The sequence below is a fragment of the Neoarius graeffei genome, chromosome 9 (genome assembly GCF_027579695.1).
Source record: "Neoarius graeffei isolate fNeoGra1 chromosome 9, fNeoGra1.pri, whole genome shotgun sequence".
Classification (NCBI taxonomy): domain Eukaryota; kingdom Metazoa; phylum Chordata; class Actinopteri; order Siluriformes; family Ariidae; genus Neoarius; species Neoarius graeffei.
The window spans coordinates 77,607,916-77,629,176 of NC_083577.1; the positions used below are offsets into that span (position 1 = coordinate 77,607,916).

Genomic DNA, 21,261 nt, shown 5'->3' on the forward strand with positions numbered 1-21,261 from the left:
AGAGTTCATGGGCACACCCTGAGAGGAAGGGGACTGTGTGAAGCCATTGTTTGCAGGAAGAGTTTATTGGAGTCATGCCATATCTTCGAAGAATGTGAAAGAAACATCAGAAGCAGCATGAGACAAAATCAAAAGATGTAGCAGAGAGGATAGACTACAGGCAACCTGCTTTGGGTGAAGATGGGCACCAGGGGAATCTTTGAATCTTGATGAACACCCCTCTATGCCACCCACCTTGGGCATACTTTGGAGCAGAACAAGCAGATTATTACCACAAAACAATATTTACACAATACCACAAATAAACAATGAATCAATAGGAATAAATCTTCCTTGGTGACAAATCTTTCTTCCTGGAAATCCTGGAATGAGTGACAGAGCAACAAACAACCAAACGAGCCTGAACACATTCAACAAGGGCATCTCATCTCATCATCTCTAGCCACTTTATCCTGCTCTACAGGGTCGCAGGCAAGCTGGAGCCTATCCCAGCTGACTACGGGCGAAAGGCGGGGTACACCCTGGACAAATCGCCAGGTCATCACAGGGCTGACACATAGACACAGACAACCATTCACACTCACATTCACACCTACGGTCAATTTAGAGCAGGGGTCACCAAACTTTTTTCTCTGGGGGCCACATTGTCATTCCTGACTGTGATGGGGGGCCGGGGTCGGGTCAGCTAGATAACATAGAATTGTATGACCCAGACAAATATGGCCACCAGCAGGCCTCATTGTGTAGTAGAGATTACTAGCCTGGCACAGCCATCCCCACTACTATAGCCCCACTACTATATCCCCACACTACTATATCAACACTTGATTCTTGGCACATATTTGTTTATCTTTACTAGTGGTTTGCAAAAGTAGTAATCGAGTCTTCACACTTTGTTTTAATTTGAAATACCACAGATATTCCATTTATTTATTTTCTAATAAAAATAACATCAAAGCTGTCAAGGTAAGAAACATCTGCCTAGTTGAGGTGATTGACACTGGCAAAGGTGAGTGGAAAATTATAAATTGCAGGTAGGCCTGTTGATATTATTAATAATATTAATAATAATTGTGTGCAGCACTTAATAAAGGTCAAATAAATAGGCCTATAAAATAAATACATTTAAAAAAAAACAGTGAAATTATAATAATATGAGCAATAGATCAATAGATCACAGCAGTTGTGCTGTGTCCTGCACGTCATTGCTCTCATCCATGGCCAAAGCAAAAAACTCGAATTCTGACGCTTTCTCATTCAGCTGGTCATACACGTTGCCCCCCCAAATCTTCGGTTCGCCTGGTCATAGTAGGTGCGGAGAGACTCGCCGCGTTGAGCGCATCCTTCTTGTCGGGACACACCTCCTCGGCCACAGCAAGCATGCATACTTTAACAAAGTCCCCATCAGTAAACAGCTTTCCATGGGTAGCTAGCAGGTGAGCTACCTTATAGCTAGCTCGGACAGCAGTCTGGTTGATCTGGGTTTGGCGAAGGAATACATTCTGTTGTGCAGCCAATCCGCATTTCATCCTCCGAATCCTGTCTTCGCTTGTTTGCCCTCGCAAACTAGCATACTCTTTGTGGCGGGTTTCGTAGTGACAACGCAGATTATATTCTTTGAAAACCGACACACTTTCTTTACATATAAGACAAACTGCACGGTCCTTACACTGAACGAAAAAATAATCGGTGGTCCACTGTTCTTTAAAAACTCTGCACTCTGTCAGCTTTGCGCTTACCGCTAGCCATTTTGCTGTCCTGAACACTGACAGTTCTCTGCGCATGCGCTGCCTGTCACTGCTTGATCGCAAGCATATGATGAAAATTCGGAAAATATGAATAGTTCATTTTATAACTAAATATCAATTTTAATTGATAAAATCAACAAAATACAAGATGCAGACATGTTATTATTTGCCAAAAAGCAATTTAAAAAAATAGGCCATGACCACTTTTGGGGATTGCCTCATAGGGCCGGTCAAAGGGGGGTGGCGGGCCGGATTCGGCCTGCAGGCCGTAGTTTGGTGACCCCTGATTTAGAGTCACCAGTTAACCTAATCTGCATGTTTTTGGACTGTGGGGGAAACCGGAGCACCCGGAGGAAACCCACGGAGAACATGCAAACTCCGCACAGAAAGGCCCTCGCCGGCCACGGGGCTTGAACCCGGACCTTCTTGCTGTGAGGTGACAGCGCTAACCACTATACCACTGTACCGCCTAGGACAAGGGCATAAGAGAGAAATCTTCAAATGGAGGCCACTGAAATGTCCTTCCTCTGACTTTCACTCTTAGAACGGTTTATGGTTATTTAGCACAAAAGTCTTTTCGCACAAATCCAGTCTTTTAGCTCAAGTTCTAAAGTCTCTTAGCACAACTCTAAGTTCTTTAGCACAAGATCCAAGAACACTTAATCTTTATTAAGAATACTTACTGATCATGTTTAAAGATGCCTGATGGATTTTTTTATGAAAGTTGCCGAGATTCAGATTGAAAACGAGTGATTGTATTTCCCCCACACCGCCATCTTGAAACCGCCATGTTTGATATAGCCTGTATGTTATGGCCCTTTTCCACTACCCTTTTTCAGCTCACTTCAGCCTGACACGGCTCGCGTTTCGACTACCTCAGAGCAGCACGACTCAGCTCTCTTCAGCCCTACTCAGCACCCAAAACTCGCACGGTTTTGGAGTGGGGCTGAAGCGAGCCAAACCGAGCCGAGTGGTTCTAGGGGAGTGAGGAGACACTCCCCTGTGCACTGATTGGTGAGGAGGAGTGTCCTCATATGCCCACACATGCCCCACGAGCACGCTGGGATCTGTAAACACCGTAAACCTGGAAGAAGAAGAATTACGAATTACGAGAATTTCTGAAGCCTTATGCGCCTCGCCTCATCTATACGCTCTTGCCAGTATCTGTTGGCGTTGTCGGTGACAACAAGCCACAGCACCAAGACCAGCAACACTAACGACTCCATGTCCTCCATGTTTATTGTTTACTATCCGGGTCGTGAGACTACCGCTTAAAAGGTCACTGATGTCACTGTTTGCGCCGCCTAACGACATCACGTGACGTCCACCCACTTTCGCTAACTCCACCCAATGTGTCCACCCACTTCCAGCCAGCACGGTTCAGCGCGGTTGTAGTTGAAATGCAACTCCAACAGCCCCACTCAGCTCGACTCAGCCCAACTCAGCACCGCACGGCTCAGCACAACTCAGCCGCGTTGGTAGTGGAAAAGCGGCATTAGTCACCAATCCTCCCTCCAAATTATTTAACACAGCACGTACCCTGACACAGTACACCGCTACAGCCAACAGTATAGTATATACACATCCATTTCTGTTCACCGAGTGCTCAATTAAAAGAAAACAATAGGATTAGAGAAGTGAAAATTTTTGCCATCTATCCCATTGTTATTTCAACGACAGGTTTAAAGAACGACGCAAAAACACAATAGACTTGTCAGTAAGAGCAGTGAAACCAGCAGCGCTAACCAAACTACAAACATGGCCACTCAGAACTACAACAACCAAGATTCACAGCACCCCCTGTCATCAAAGTATTGAACTCAGCTGTTGCTCATCTACTCATCACCACCATGCTACAAACTGTCCACTGACCTAAACCTCTCCCTCACACAGTGTCAATGTGAAGTATTGTTCTGAGTTTCCAGTCCATGCCGAGCCTTTGTTCTTCTCTGCCTATTTGCTGTTCTTTGACTCTCTCTATCCTTTCACCATTTTCGCTTCCTGTTTTGACTATGTTACTCTGATTGCCAATTGACTGACCCCCACCTGCTTTCTGACTCTTGCTTCACGATTTGGCTCTGTACACTTTGCTCGCTGCTTCTTCCTGCAATTACATCTGTAAATGCCTGCATCTTGACAAGGCTATTATTATTCAAATAAAGTGCAAGCGGTTCTTGATCAGCTCGAATTGTGCGAATTGTCTGTAATCTGTGCATTATTTTTTTTTTCCGCAAATCTACAAATGAGTGTTTGTGGTTTATTGATTTGATAATTTAGTGTTAGCATTGAACAAAAAAAATAAATAAAATATCAACATGCTGCAACAAAGTGAATTTCCCTGTAAACTAGCCACAGCTTTGAGACTTGTCTTGATGATCAAACAACCCTTACATCTTGGCGTAATCTCTTCATCTTCTTCACTGCAAAAAATGGCCTTTCAAAAATAAGAAATAAAAGATTAAAACAAAGCATATTTGCTTGAATCAGGTGAAAAAAAATCTGCCAATGGAACTAGTCATTGACTTGGTAAGATTTCTTAAAGTAAGATGAAAAATCTAACCTGTTTTTAGATTAAATAATTCCAAAATAAGATTGGGGAACTTTATTGTGCGAGATCTGATTAACTCAAAATAATCAAAATAGTTCTTATAACAAGATCGTACTTCTTACATTTAGTCATTCAAGTCATTTTTATTTATTTCATTTTAAGGGTATTTCATGACAAAGTGTCTTAGCAGTAAAAACTGAATTTAAGATAAATATACTAATATTAGGATTGTTAAATTCTACAACTAAGCATTGCTAGCTTAAAAGATTCTCCTTTTGTGACCTGTAATTAGTAAAATACTCTAGATATGAGACCAGAGACTATCTTGAATCAAGTTGACGACACGTGTAGCGTTGCAACAAGTTTTTTTTTTTTTCCCATTTCAACATTCAAACATTAAAACATCTCTTAAGATTCCACTTCCCCAGGACCTCAGGCACCAAAATAATAATAATAAAGTCTACGCATTTTGACTTACAGTGCTTACACAACGCCAAAGCAACAATGCAGTGTACGAGGGGTAATGAAAGATTCAAAGATTTCAGTAAAGTTCATTTATTCCCAAAACAAGCATGCTTTGTTTTTTTTTTCTTGAAACAAGATGAACCGCATTTGACAAATGCCCAAAATGTACTTACTTGTTTAAAAAAAAAAAAACTTGTTTTATTTTCAAAGGTGCTCCAAATAAGACTTTTTCAAGACATTTTGTCTATACAAGATTTTCAAGATGGACTGTCTAAAAACTAGCCTTTCTAGCTAAATGAGGTTTTGCTTGTTGGGCAATTATGTCTTATAATAAGGGTGGCTAGATGTTTTGACTTGAAAATAGACAAATAAACTTCCTAAGATTTTTATTTTTTGCAGTGTTGCTTCATGATTGCCATTTTATAAACAATTGATATATATTAATTTTGGTTGTTTTGTCATTCCAGAACATAGTTGTGCTAAGAGACTTCAAACCTCTTCCTATATCAAGAGGAGTATTTTTTTTTTCGATTATTGTGACCATAATCCAGAGTTGTGCTAAGAGATTTTAGAACTTGTGCTAAAAGACTTTTGCGCTAAATAACCGGGTACCGACAGAACAGGGGGTAGAAACAGCAAACTGTCTAAAGAGCAGCTCAGCACAGGACCATATGTCTAAATGAAACGTGTATGCTTGCACCCACATCATGCAGACTCTGGGAGAAGCCAGATTACAGTGTTGCTACAAATTACACATGCATGTGTTAAGAATTAACAACAGCCTTGCAAAATGAGTGAGGCATGAAACAAAGATGCTAATTAGCAAACACTAAATGCATCAAAAAGAACTGAAATCCTATAACTCTTGCACACCACAAACAAATTGCACAAAGCTAAAGTAGTAAGAGTACATCATTAAATTATTTTGTTTTATCATGCTCTTACAGCCTACATTGGAGTGGAATGGACCACCCTTGACTATCTGTAATAGAAATGTAAGGAGGAACCCAAATAAGGGAGAGCTTGTTGAGTGCAACACCCAGACAGACATAAGCCCAAATGAATCATACTGTCATTTTGAAGGAACCCACCCTTTGGAGAATGTCTACCTAAATTCACTAGCTATATTCTAATTGTTTTCACATCTGCTCCGGTCTTCTAGGCACCACCAAAATAAGAAGCCACGTAAATAAATCAACTCTGTTTGCTCCCCAGGTACCGTAAGGATGAGACCAGCCACCATAAACAAGGACACATGCTGAAAGTGCATGCCTGATGGCTGCATAAAGAGCTGAGGGGGCGTCAAAAACATGTGGGCTGTAAATAAAGTGAAATAATGCCTGTGCACTGTTCTCATGCCAGCAGAAGAAAGGAGGTGCATGGGCTTTGGTTTTGGGCTGAAGAAGGGCAAAAATGTGGAACAGCCATAATCATTCATTGATTCCGGTTTGGAAACACGGGGAATGAAATCTTGCAATATATCCAGGAGATTTTGTTTCTCATTACTTAATTCTGTAAGACTTAATACTTGGGTAAGTATTAATATAAATGCACATCATAGGTATCAGCATTTTATAAAAATATATCTTTTTTTCAGCACTTGTTTTCCTTGATAGCCACCTAAATACGTATCAGTACCACAGAAGACCAGCTGTGTTCATCACGCGCATAAATGCACACATGCATGTCCTCCACCCACCCAGAACTCACATGTGTTTCACAGCAAGGACAAGAGAATCAGCCGTTCCTCCACAGCCGTTTTCCAACCAAACCCAGTTCTGAGTCACTGTCATGTCTCCAGAACCAAACACAGTTCTGAGTCACCATCCTGAATCCGTGTTCTTCTTGGCTTGAAAAGTTGCATCTTTGGATGTAGATCCAGCATCATCTTGCCTGTGTATGGCTCCTGCGTGGCCATGCAGGGGTCAGAAAAACACTATGCTTGATTTGACAAAAGCGTCGGAAAGAAAAATATGCTTGGGACAGCCAAATTCAGGAGGCTGCTGGCACATGGCATAGCTCCTTGCAGCGTTCATCACATCAGGCAGAACAGGGAGCTGCATCCAGTTCCACCAAGAGGGAAAAGTTATAAACAGAGAGGTCGTAAGTCTCTCAATAGCTGTGACTGCGCCTAAAAAACTATCGTCTCTGAGCCGGCAACATGGGGTTTAAGAAAAGGACTGAACCACATTTAGACACAATATGCACAATGTCCAGTGCCAGGCCAAACAAGGGCAAATATTTATATGGATGGAAAACAAAACAGATATTGGAGCTTGAGAGACAAAATAACTTTTTACAAGACTTGTTGTGGTGTGCCCATGTTCTCGTAGCATCTGCTTTGTACAGTTGAGATTGTCAGTCCCACATGCAATATAGAGTATTTATTATAAAGTAGACTGTGATTGCTCAGTGGTTTGATATGTCATATGATTATTTTGATAATAGCTATCTACTGTAAGAAGGACACACGACAATAATATTGTGATTGGTGACACTAAATCCATCCATCATCCGTAAGCGCTTATCCTGTGTAGGGTCGTGGGCAAGCTGGAGCCTACCCCAGCTGACTATGGGCGAGAGGCGGGGTACACCCTGGACAAGTCGCCAGATCATCACAGGGCTGACACATAGAGACAAACAACCATTCACACTCACATTCACAACAATGGTCAATTTGGAGCCACCAATTAACCTATCATGCATGTCTTTGGACTGTGAAGGAAACCGGAGCACCCAGAGGAAACCCACGCAGACACAGGGAAAGCATGCAAACTCGACTCAGAAAGGTCCCCGTTGGCCACTGGGCTCTAACCCAGAACCTTCTTGCTGTGAGGTGACAGCTAACCACTACACCACCGTGCCGCCTGATGACACAACAGCTTATGTCATTTTTACCCACAAGACACCAAAAGGAACAAGAATTCAGCAAACCGAATGTAGAGATGGCCAAGACACAATTATTATAACTGCATACCATGTGCCCGTAAACACATCAATTACAGAATTATATTCCCAGGGAGTTTAAATGTTTATATGCGTTTACACCAAACTATTTTTGTAAAGTCATGCATTGGCTGTGTGAAAACTATGTGAAAGTTTTTGGAGTAGATAAGAGTAGAGCGTAGACGGATCCTATAAATAGAATTCATAGATGTTAACACACATTATAGATGAAAACACAAATAAAGCAGTCATAGCATAGGCATTCTGGATTCCCTGTCCGCTACCAAATACGGCTTAAATTTTACATGTCAAAAGATACTGTATCAAGCAGCAAGGACATATGGAAAACTAGAAGTTCTCTCCATAGATGGGTGGCATGATGGTGTAGTGGTTAGCACTGTCATCTTACAGCAAGAAGGTTCTGGGTTCGATCCCAATGGCCTACTGGGGCCTTTCTGTGTGGAGTTTGCACATTCTCCCCATGTCTGTGTGGGTTTCCTCTGGGTGCTCTGGTTTCCCCCACAGTCCAAAGACATGCAGTTAGGTTAACATGGGGCAGCCATGGCCTGAGGTTGGGCTGAAGTGCCCTTGAGCAAGGGCACCTAACCCACAACTGCTCCCCAGGTGCTGTAGCATAGCTGCTCACTGCTCTAGGTATGTGTGTGTGTGCTCATTGCTCACTTGTGTGCATGTGTGTGTACACTGCTTCAGATGGGTTAAATGCAGAGATTAAATTTCACTTTTTGCTTAAAGGAGATACACAGAACCTTTATTTTTAAATACATTTCTGAGTTGATAGTATCTCCATCCTTGACTCTTGTTTGCTGCATAAATGGGAATAAAAAATATATTTTTGAGAGTTAAAATCGACCGCAAAGTCGATTCGAGCTGCTCCACTGAGCCAGCCAGCCCTGAGTGTGTGACGTCACAGCCGGAACCGGTTTTAAGGCCGAGGCCTTTGACAGCTATAGACCAAAGTCATCCATCCATCCATTATCTCATCTCATCTCATTATCTCTAGCCGCTTTATCCTGTTGTACAGGGTCGCAGGCAAGCTGGAGCCTATCCCAGCTGACTACGGGCGAAAGGCGGGGTACACCCTGGACAAGTCGCCAGGTCATCACAGGGCTGACACATAGACACAGACAACCATTCACACTCACATTCACACCTACGGTCAATTTAGAGTCACCAGTTAACCTAACCTGCATGTCTTTGGACTGTGGGGGAAACCGGAGCACCCGGAGGAAACCCACGCGGACACAGGGAGAACATGCAAACTCCACACAGAAAGACCCTTGCCGGCCACAGGGCTCGAACCCAGACCTTCTTGCTGTGAGGCGACAGCGCTAACCACTACACCACCGTGCCGCCCCCATCCATTATCTGTAGCCGCTTATCCTGTTCTACAGGGTCGCAGGCAAGCTGGAGCCTATCCCAGCAGACTATGGGCGAGAGGCGGGGTACACCCTGAACAAGTCACCAGATCATCGCAGGGCTGACACAGAGACAATCATTCACACCTATGGTCAATTTAGAGCCACCAATTAACCTAACCTACATGTCTTTGGACTGTGGGGGGAAACCAGAGTAGACATGGGGAGAACATGCAAACTCCACACAGAAAGGCCCTCGCCAGCCACTGGGCTCGAACCCAAGACCTTCTTGCTGTGAGGCGACAGTGATAACCACTACACCATCATGCTGCCCCAGACCAAAGTCATATAAATAAAAAAATATGGTGAAAGTAAGAAATACCGTTACCGACTTGCTCAACTAAGACTGATTTGACTTCATTGATTGTGGGTTGACTCTCATTAAAACAGGATAGGTGTGATAAGTTATGCAACACACATGTACATGCATGCATTTTCACTGATAAAACATAAAAGGCTAATTAAATAATCAGATGAACTGAGACAATCACATTCTGAAGCAAATTAAATAATCTTAACTTAAACACACAACTTAAACACACAATACAAGTTACATGTATTAATATAAATGCAGGTAAACGAGTGTTGTTGTTTTTGTTATTTTGTATCCAAATGAGAGTCGCAGCTTACCCGTCTGTGTTCTCGCTTCTTGAAGGCCGATCTTGTGGCCGATTGTTTTGAAACAATCTGACTTTCAGTTGTTTGTTCAGTTCTCCGTTCATTCGCTTCTTCCACATAAGGGAAGAGATATTGCTGCTGAGGCAAGCATATCCAGCGGAGAAATCAGATGGCTGGGTCACTCATTCTCCATTTTCTCCATACCGAGTACTCCACCATTGCTGCTCGGCTCAGGCAATTACTAAAACCGGGGATGGGACAGGATGTCACCGGTTTTAGCGACAACCATGGGGAGGTCACTGCCTGAGCGATATGTCACGTCCCGTTCCGTCCCGGGTTTTTGCAACAGCCCTCAGTTCACACTCTGGGAGAACTGGTGCAACTGAACTTACTTTCCTTTTCTTGTAGTTTTCTTTCCTTTTAATTGTGTCATTAAACCTACTGAGAACACTGTGACTACAAACATGGACTCCCTGAACTACAATTCCAAAGACTCACAGCACCCTCTGTCTCCCAATTACTAATTACAGCTGTCACGCATCTTCCTAATTACCTCTCCCCCTATTTAAGCCACTCACTCTACTCCAGTGCGAAGTATTGTTCTGCTCCCTCAGTTCATACCAAGCCTTGTATCTCTCTGACTGCCTTTCGTATTTCTGACATTTGCCTATCCTCTCATGTTTTTGCTCTTTGTTTTCCCTTTATTGCGTTGTTCGCTGATTGCCTGACCCACGCCAGTTTACCAACCACGATTCCTGTCTCCCGTCTTGGCTTTGTTTACTGTTTGCATCCCGTTCTCTTCTGCATATACATCCGTAAGTGCCTGCACTCTGACAAATTGTTAGTACTGCACCCTCTTTCAATACGGGCTTATAGCCAATGCTCCTCAACAGATCAGAGGTCTCGTACAAGTCTTCAGTAAAATGTGCAGAGCAGAGGAGAAACCACTTCGTAGGTGCCCAATGTGCCCGTGAACTTCTCACAAAACGCGTCCAAATCTTTGCAGTTTGAACATTCTTGGGCCATAAATGCAACATAAATCCACCTTCTGTTGTGTTGCTGCACCCGCCAGCAACACATCTATGTGGCACGGCGATAAATTAGCTCAAAATGGAAGCTCGAAGTTGCAGTCAGCTCTGTGTTTTAGTATAGCAGAAATGGCGATGAGACCGATAGCCTTCCTGCGGTGACGTCACAGATGTCAAGGTCATTCACTCAGACCACTACCTATATGAATCATTTTAATCATAAAAATTACTATATTAGATGTATTGTTAATGCTTAAAACTCTTCCTATGCCATTCTTGAGGTCTCAAGGCATTTATAAACAAAAAGTGAGGCCATGGTTCTGCGTTTCTCCTTTAAATCTGTGCTTGAGTGTACGTGTGACAAATAAAGGCTTCTTGGCTTCTTCTAGATAGTTTCTCATGAAGAAAAACCAAATTAAGATGCCAATTCAGAAAAGTTCCAGAGGCACAGAAATGATTTGTGACATTCTCTGAGCTATAGTTCGCCTCTGAGTGGAGGTTATCGTCCCTGTTTTAATGCATGCAAATCTATCCTGTATCCTCTGGCTCCTGGCTCACTGAAGTGTTGTGAGTCCTATGAATAATTTAGCCACCCACTTAACCCATCTTACCTTCATTTTATGATCGCGCCGAGACCATTGAAGCTTTCGGAATTTGAATCATGTCAGATTTACAGCAACACAATCCAAGCCAATAATTAATAGACTCAGCATGAACTACTCTAGAACGCATCCCTCCCCACCTGTGAAAGTCGGCTAAGCTTTCATCAGAAGCAGGAAACACTCACATGGAGTGCAGACCAACAGAGCTGTATTTGAGATGCTGGGAAAAGCCTGTCTGTCTGTCAAGAGCTATGTAAGCTGCAGTGCAGAATGCTGTCTGAGCCAGGTCTTATCTTCCAATCCTGTTCCTGTGGCATGGTCTCAGAAGAGCCTCCTTATAGACCTTTTACCTTTGTGGAAGACTGCACAAACAACTCCACAATGGGAAAGTGCCTATCTATAAAGGAGTGTGATAATGTTGACAATGTTTGCACACTCTGAAATATAGGTACAGGAAAGAATAAGACCAAAGATGTTTGCGCAGTCAGAAGCACAAATACAGGAAAGAGTAAGATCACAGACTGGTCAACTTTCATCTTTCACATTTTAGTGCTAAACAAACTCCGAGGACATTTGTATCTGATGATGTCATGCCTGAAATCAGGTACTGTTTGGGCTTTTTTTTCCCCTGTCTGCCAGGGGACCAGTGCCAGTCATCACCTCTGTCTATCTTATACAAATGGTCTGAGAATTTGTTCTGAGCAGCAGAGGTTACATAGCAGCCATTTGCGAGACTTATCCAAATATGGAAGTGGAGATTTATATGACGATTAGTGCAGCCGTCATTCGTTCATTCACTCATTTCCTATAGCGCTTATCCATTGAACCTGCTTGTTGTGAGGCAACAGTACTAACCACTGCAGCACCGTGCCACCCCAGCGAAGTCTGCGTCTGACTGCAAGATTTACAAATGGAAAAATACAAAACATGTATGACTCAAACGTTAAAGTAAAAAACTGGAGTTGGAAATGAATTTCTTTGGCATATAGTTGACAAAAAGGCCTTACTTTATATTAAGAGTCTCTAATACCTGTGACGTTCCATATTACCAATTACCAATAGGTGACATTATTGTGTCTACTCAGGATGCTGTGCACTATTACAGACAGAATACAGTACATGGATTCACATCTTATGTAAATAGATATGGATATCAGGCTTCAGTATTTAGGTAAGGCTTTACATTTTAAACTCTACCTTTTATATAATTCATGTACCAGATTTGTGGATGACACGGTGGTGTAGCACTGTCACCTCACAGCAAGAAGGTTCTGGGTTCAAGCCCAGTGGCCGACAGGGGCCTTTCTGTGTGGAGTTTGCATGTTCGGGTCTCCGGGTGCTCCGGTTTCCCCCACAGTCCAAAGACATGCAGGTTAGGTTAACTGGTGGCTCTAATGGGCCTTTTCCACTACCCTTTTTCAGCTCACTTCAGCCCAACACGGCTCGCGTTTCGACTACCTCAGAGCAGCACGACTGAGCTCACTTCAGCCTTACTCAGCACCCAAAACTCGCACGGTTTTGGAGTGGGGCTGAAGTGAGCCCAACCGAGCCAAGTGGGGCTAGGGGCGTGAGGAGACACTCCCCTGTGCACTGATTGGTGAGGAGGAGTGTCCTTGCATGCCCACACATGCCCCACGAGCACGCTGGGATCTGTAAACACCGTAAACCCGGAAGAAGAAGAATTACGACAAAGAAGAAGAAGAAGATCAGAAAACTAGAAGATGGAAGACCAACCTAAGCGAGGAAAGGCCAGCCAGTTTATTGTTTACTATCCAGGTCGTGAGACTACCGCTTAAATAGTCACTGATGTCACTGTTTGCGCCGCCTAACGACATCACGTGACGTCCACCCACTTTCGCTAACTCCACCCAATGTGTCCACCCACTTCCAGCCAGCACGGTTCAGCGCGGTTGTAGTCGAAATGCAACCCCAACAGCCCCACTCAGCTCGACTCAGCCCAACTCAGCACCGCACGGCTCAGCCCAACTCAGCCGCGGTAGTAGTGGAAAAGCCCCATTAATTGACCGTAGGTGTGAATGTGAGTGTGAACGGTTGTTTGTCTCTATGTATCAGCCCTGTGATGACCTGGCGACTTGTCCAGGGTGTACCCCGCCTCTCACCCATAGTCAGCTGGGATAGGCTCCAGCTTGCCCGCGACCCTGCACAGGATAAGCGGTTATGGATAATGGATGGATGGATGGATGTACCAGATTTATGTTCTAACATTCAAACCCAGTCAAATCAGATGAATCAGTCTAATTGTAATTACAGAGGATTTCTACATTTTTTACATACAAGTATAATTTCAAATAAGTGCACATAAAGAAAACCTTATTTGAAAAACCAACAGTTCATACAAATGTCATTTCTCCCCACCCTATAACATCTGAAATAGACCCAATGTCCTGTTACTGTCCAGATATGCTTATGCAATACAACCCCTGGCAAAAAAAATATGGAATCACTACTCTTGGAGGATGTTCATTCAGCTGTTTTACTTTGTAGCAAAAAAACAAATCACAGACATGACACAAAATTGTTTTATTTAACAGCTGAACATTCTGGCTTTGTAAAATATACTTCAAAAAATTATATGAAATTGTTGTAATTAATGGCACATTTTTTTAAAGATCAAGTAGAAGAAAAAATTATGGAATCACTCAATGATGAGGAAAAATGTATGGAATCAAGCTATAACTTGCATTTCTAAAACAAATATCCGCACAAGCCTAAGGCCCTGTCCACACGGCAATGGATTCAGGTGAATCCAATACAATTGTTTATCGTTTAGGCCTGGCGTCCACACGGCACCGGTGTTTTGGGTGCCCCAAAACGCAATCTTTTGAGAACGGGTTCCAGAGTGGAAAGATCTGGCAACGTTGCCATTGCGAAGTCGTCTGGATGAGTAGAACGGATTTGTTTACGATGACGTCACAACCACATGACTGTCAGTGCTTCACGCCGGGTAGAAGTGTAACGAACTCGATGCGAGTTGTCAACAAATCCTATAACTTGGTTCATGAAACGCGCTTACAAAATATTTTCACTGTGAATATTTATTGTGTAATGGTGCAAAGTGAGAGAGAGAGAGAGAGAGAGAGAGAGAGAGAGAGAGAGAAAATAGCCCTTAGGGCAGAGTCAATCCTGCCAGCAAAAATAGGGAAAAAAAGGAGCGATCTCACCTCTTCAGATGTGGGTTTAAGTCCTACAATACATTCCTCAAAAAGGGCGTAGAAGAACAAATTAATCCATTAACATGTAACATTCAATTTATTCCGGACCATTAAAGACGCCGCCTTCCGCGTAGAATCATACGTCATCCTCGCCGCCATATTGGATGGGTCAAAGCGGAGAATAAAGATGCCTCATTCATGTGCTGCGTTTAACTGTACCAACAGGTTTACCATCCAAACGAGATCACATGGGATTACCTTTCACAGGTGAGACTGGAAAAATACTTTTCATTGTATTTGGTCATTATAATGTAATTTTACGAACAGATTTTTCTGACTTTATGGCTAATATGAAGTCTCGCGCATAATAGTTTATGCGCATGCGTCCTTACTTCTTCTATTGTTCTGGTGTCTCCGAAGGGACCGTCTTACAGCGCCCCTAGAGGTGTGGCATGTGTATTGCATCGTTTTCAGCAAGCGTTGCGTTGCCATATGGACCTGATATTTTACTGATCGTTGCCCATTTGGACGCGATATTTTTTTTAAATAACATCTCGTTGCCGTTGTCGTGTGGATGTAGCCTAAATGTGCAAATTAGTCTGCAGTTAAAAGAGACTGCTTGTAGACCTGAATGAGCTGTTGCACCTGGCTGATTGACAGAAAACATGGCCCCAACAAGAGAGCTGTCAGTTGAAACAATGGAAAGGATTATAAAACTCCTTAAAGAAGGTAATTCAACACGGAGTGTGGTAAAAGATGTTGGTTGTTTCCAGTCAGCTGTGTCTAAAATTTGGAGCAAGTACAAACAAAACGAGAAGGTTGTAAAAGGGAAACATACAGGTAGATCAAAGCGTCAGGACAGGAAACTCAAAGCAAGATGCCTTGAAAATAGACAATGCACAAGAAAAGAAATGAAAAACAAATGGGCAGAAACAGGAGTCAATGTTTGTGACCAAAATTTAAGAAATCGGCTGAAGGAAATGGGATTTACATAAAGAAAAGCCAAACGTTAACCATCATTAACACCTAAACAGAAGAAAACAAGGTTACAGAGGGGTTAAAGAGAAGGAGTCGTGGACTGTGGGTGATTGGATGAAAGTTATATTCAGTGATGAATCATGAATCTGCATTGGCCAAGGAGATGATGTTGGAACTTTTGTTTGGTGCTGTTCCAATGAAACATGTAAAGATGACTGCCGGAAGAAAACAAGCAAGTTTCCACAGTCATTGATGATATGGGGTTGGATGTCAGGTAAAGGACCTGGGCAGATGGCAGTCATTACCTCTACAGTAAATGCACAGGTGTACATTGAAATTTTGGACACTTTTCTCATTCCATCAATCAAAAGTACTTTTGGTGGTGATGAAGTCATTTTTCAGGATGATAATGCATCTTGCTACAGAGCAAAGAGCATTAAAACTTTTCTTCAGGAAAGGCAGATCAATTCAATGGCATGACCAGCAAACAGTCTGGATCTCAATCCAATTGAAAATCTCATCTCATCTCATCTCATTATCTCTAGCCGCTTTATCCTTCTACAGGGTCGCAGGCAAGCTGGAGCCTATCCCAGCTGACTACGGGCGAAAGGCGGGGTACACCCTGGACAAGTCGCCAGGTCATCACAGGGCTGACACATAGACACAGACAACCATTCACACTCACATTCACACCTACGGTCAATTTAGAGTCACCAGTTAACCCAACCTGCATGTCTTTGGACTGTGGGGGAAACCGGAGCACCCGGAGGAAACCCACGCAGACACGGGGAGAACATGCAAACTCCACACAGAAAGGCCCTCGCCGGCCCCGGGGCTCGAACCCAGGACCTTCTTGCTGTGAGGCGACAGCGCTAACCACTACACCACCGTGCTGCCCCCAATTGAAAATATATGGTGGAAATTGGAAAAAAAAAAAAAGTCCATGACAAGGCTCCATCCTGCAAAGCTGATCTGTCAACTGCTATACGAGAAAGTTGGAACCTGACTGATAAAGAATATTGTTTTTCATTAGTGAAGTCCACGCCTCAAAGAATTCAAGCTGTCATAAAAGCCAGAGGAGGTGCAGCAAAGTACCAATTGTGACTTTTTTTTTTATTTATGATTCCATATTTTTTTCCTCATCGAGTGATTCCATAATTTTTTCTTCTACTTGATCTTGAAAAAAATGTGCCATTAATTACAAAAAAATAATTTAATTTTTTGAGGTATATTTTACAAAGCCAGAATGTTCAGCTGTTAAATTAAATAATTTTGTGTCATATCTGTGATGTTTGTTTTTTTTGTTTTTTTTGTGCTACAAAGTAAAACAGCTGAATTAACATCCTCCAGGAGTAGTGATTCCATATTTTTTGCCAGGGGTTGTACATCTGTAACACTACATGCATCCTCATATTATAGTTGTCTGTATAACATGTGTAACTACATACTAGATATTACAGATACTTCATATAAAGTGGGATTAAAAGAAAAATAGCTTTACACAGTACAGATATAATTGAACAGTCATCGTTCACAGCACTGGCTTTATCAATCCTTAAAAATTCAGCAATAAACTGGCCCAAAGATATGAAAATATGGAACAGTCTTGAATCTTACATCAGAAATTCTTCCATGTGGGAAGTTATTACATGTCTCAAAACAGAGCTCGACTAACTTCAGGCTTCATTTACAGTTTAATCAAGGAGAGCTGCACCATGATGGGTCTGTCCTCTCTGTCCATACTCCATGACGGAAACAAGGCACTGTTCCGAGCCAGCACAGAGAGGAAGAGAACTTCCCTGCTCTGCATTATTCCTGAGCACAGCTGAGCTTCCTTCAATTCACTCTACTTCACCTGATAGGACATAATTTCCCCCTTGTTTTTGTTGTGTTCAGAGTGTGTTGGGATGATAAGGATTTCTGGGGTAATAACTAATACTCTCCTTATTTCAGGATAACATCCTGACAACATCAGTTTGTTTATCGAGTTGCATGTTCATGGGAATGCGTCACTGGTTTCTGGAGATCTGCATGCGTGCACCAGGCATGTAATTTAGCATGTAGTTGATGGACGCACCCCTTCACAGCTCTGGAATTTCCTGTGGGTGCAGAGAGTGGCAGAGCCATAGGTAGGGCTAAGTGCCCAACACATAGTATACACACACACCCATGTGCGCACACAAACACACACCCACACCATCTGCACTAATGTGTGCCAGATGGAGCCAAGTGATGGAAGGGTGGAGGGTTGGGCTGACTTGATCTCTTGCTTCATTCATTCCTCAAATGCTCAAATATTCCCTCCTTCCTTCCACTCCACCCTGCTCTCCTCAATAAACTAAGCCAACCCCCACCCACCCCACCCACACACACAATATCTTCCTCTCACACAACTCTCTCTCTCTCACGATGCCACTGCTCGCAACTGCCCATTGGAGACATATCAAGGACTCTAATCTTGCACTAGAAATTGGTTAGCCAAGTTAAATATGGCATAACATAACTAAACATGTCCTGGGACAGGGGGCATTTGTTTAGTGATTTGTAAGATGGCTGGGAAACAACTGGGCCTCTATTCCTGCCAGAGAGTTTGTCATTATTATCAAGGCAGACTTTTCCTCAATGATAAGATTTGTTTGGTTTTCAAAGAAAAATGACCAGGATTAACAAAGTAACACAACCGGTATGACGAACAACCTTTTTTTCCCTTTAAAACAGGAAATTTTGAAGAAACATATACATACAATATTATATATATATAATTCTGCAAAAATTCTTAAAGCTAGACGGCCTTTCGATTTCATAAAATCAGTGAAATTTAGTTCCCTTTGAAATTTGGTCATTGTGATGTATCTTTATTTCTGTAGCATCTCAAAAAAACAGGACATTCTGTGGCTGGAAAGTTATTTAATTTGAGGGGATTCCCTAGCAAATAATGTGCATGAAATCACTCGCTTCGCGCAGTCGAGAAGACAAAGGAAGTCCGTGTGCGCATGCGCAGGATTATCTTCTTTTTCGTCTTCTTTTGGGTTTTACTGCAGCTGGCATCTACAGTATTGCATTACTGCCATCTACAGGTTTACCTTTGAGCGTACACTGACAGTTCCATCATTCTGTCGCTAAACGAATAGCTGATCACACCGAGGTGCTCGCTGACCAGCGATATTTATTAGTTCGGTCCTGCGTTTCCTTTCCTTCGTATATAACATAACGTCTTTTCTTCTCACTTCTGTTGTCAGTCTTTCACATTCCGTTCACACACTCACATCCTCCATTTTTCTCTCCTGTTTCAAATTTGTATCCCACAGTGCCTTGCGCGAACGGGGAAAGCCCACCACGTGATGCATGACGTAGTATCTTGAATTGGATCGTGGTGAAGCAGGAAAAAATTGTGAAGAATTTAGGGCCACATGGAGATAAATTCATTAATTGTTCTAGTTAAAAAAAAAACTAATAAAATTGAAAGTCTGTGATTCAAATTCAGGAGCTTTCAGTCACTAAACAAAAATAATTGGGTGTTGGGGAAAATTCTTTTTATGACCTACACCTGAAAAATCTGAAAGGCAGTTTCACTTTAAGAGGTGCTGAAGGGTTGGTGCCAATATTTACACCTAAGTTCAGTTAATCAATAACATACATAATGTCATTTAATGTATGTTAATGTATTTTGAATTATTTTAGCTACAGAATGCACAGTCAGATGCTTTGACTCGAATGTTTTATTTATTTATTTATTTATTTATTTATTTATTTTTGCTGTTGTTGTTTATTATTATTCCCGAATGGCAACTAATGTGGTAAAGAATACCCTAAATATTAAGCATGACTATGAATAATAATAATAATAATAAACAATACAAATATGCATACAATACATATTAAAATAAAGGGGGGGGTGCATGAGGAATGCAGAAACAAAATAAAAATAGATAAATTAATGTAAATTAATTATAATATTTTTCTTACCTTAACCTCACATTTCTTGTGGCAAGTTAACCGGCACACTATGAGAGAGGGAGAGAGAGAGAGAGAGAGAAAATATAGTCAATTTGCATATTACCTGAATTTTTCATTTCACAACTGATAAATCTAAACACTGTTAAATGCAGTGAAATCAGATGTTTAATAAATCAGAGGTATACTTCACGTAGAGGACTCCTTCCAAGCACCACAACATGTTTACTCTCAGCACACAGTCACATATAATTTGCCATTAGTGCCATGATGTAGCCCAGCACTCGGTAAACCAAAGGCATTGTTTCTGTTTTTTGACTGCTCTTAAATCAAACATTGAAGTCAGGCTCAGGGCGTGTTCATGTTGCACAAAACAACTCACAATCATCTTTTAATCCCGCAACCCTGAGGCCCAAAGAATTATAAAGCATGAGTGATGGACCATGATCAGATCCTGTAGTCTATGGGCCATATTCAGAGTGGAGTTAAGTGCCCATCGTGAGGATTTAACACTGAAAGTGTGCATACCAGTATTCAGACGTCAGATATACAGTAAGTATGGATATTAGCACTATTCAGAAGTTATGTCTGTGATGTGGTTTGCTCCAAAAAGGGTGTATCCCATCTCATCTCATCTCATTATCTCTAGCCGCTTTATCCTGTTCTACAGGGTCGCAGGCAAGCTGGAGCCTATCCCAGCTGACTACGGGAGAAAGGCGGGATACACCCTGGACAAGTCGCCAGGTCATCACAGGGCTGACACATAGACACAGACAACCATTCACACTCACGATCAATTTAGAGTCACCAGTTAACCTAACCTGCATATCTTTGGACTGTGAGGGAAACTGGAGCACCCGGAGGAAACCCATGCGGACACGGGGAGAACATGCAAACTCCGCACAGAAAGGCCCTCGCCGGCCACGGGGCTCGAACCCGGACCTTCTTGCTGTGAGGTGACAGCGCTAACCACTACACTACCGTGCCACAGGGTGTATCCCATTTACCCTCAATTGTGATCTTGGACATGGACAAAATGAAATCTAAAAATGCATGTTTGGGATGTATATACAGTATAATAAAAATAAAAACAATGGAAGGTCATGTGAGGACAAAATTAAATCCATAAATAATATTGTCCCTTTAAAGAAAGAAAAAGGTTTTTTTTTTCCTCATGAGGACATCAAAGGAGACCCACAATGGATAAGCGGTGACATGCAGTTCCTTCCAGCTTAATCTTGGGTATAATTCGTTCTTCTCTGCTTGAATAATCGAGCAAGAATATTTCTAATAGTTTGTCAGTGAGACAGGATGACCTTGGAGACATTTAAAAATTAATACAATCTTAAAATTATGTGGACCAGCACAGTGGTGCAGTAGTTAGCACTGTCGCCTCTAAGCAAGAAGGTTCTGGGTTTGAGCCCAGTGTGGAGTTTGCATGTTCTCCCCGTGTCCGCGTGGGTTTCCTCCGGGTGCTCCGGTTTCCCCCACAGTCCAAAGACATGCAGGTTAGGTTAACTGGTGGCTCGAAATTGACCGTAGGTGTGAATGTGAGTGTGAATGGTTGTTTGTCTCTATGTGTCAGCCCTGTGATGATCGGGATGTCCAGGGTGTACTCCGCCTCTCGCCCATAGTCAGCTGGGATAGGCTCCAGCTTGCTCGCAACCCTGCAGAGGATAAGCGGATATGGATAATGGATGGATAAAATGATGTAATTTAAGTTAGTGATATAGTCGCCCTTAGGCAGGACATCTAGGAGCCATTA

The 21,261-nt window shown here is 42.4% G+C and overlaps 1 protein-coding gene across 13 annotated transcripts in view; it reads right to left on the bottom strand.

The window, feature by feature from the left end:
* The window catches only part of tns1b (tensin 1b), a 476,125-nt gene that overhangs the window by 176,591 nt on the left and 278,273 nt on the right, over positions 1-21,261 (bottom strand). For all 13 annotated transcript variants that reach the window (XM_060930311.1, XM_060930314.1, XM_060930305.1 and 10 more), the window contains exon 3: positions 19,509-19,546. In XM_060930311.1, coding sequence (XP_060786294.1) covers positions 19,509-19,546 — 38 coding nt within the window. The remainder of the gene's footprint in view (positions 1-19,508; positions 19,547-21,261) is intronic.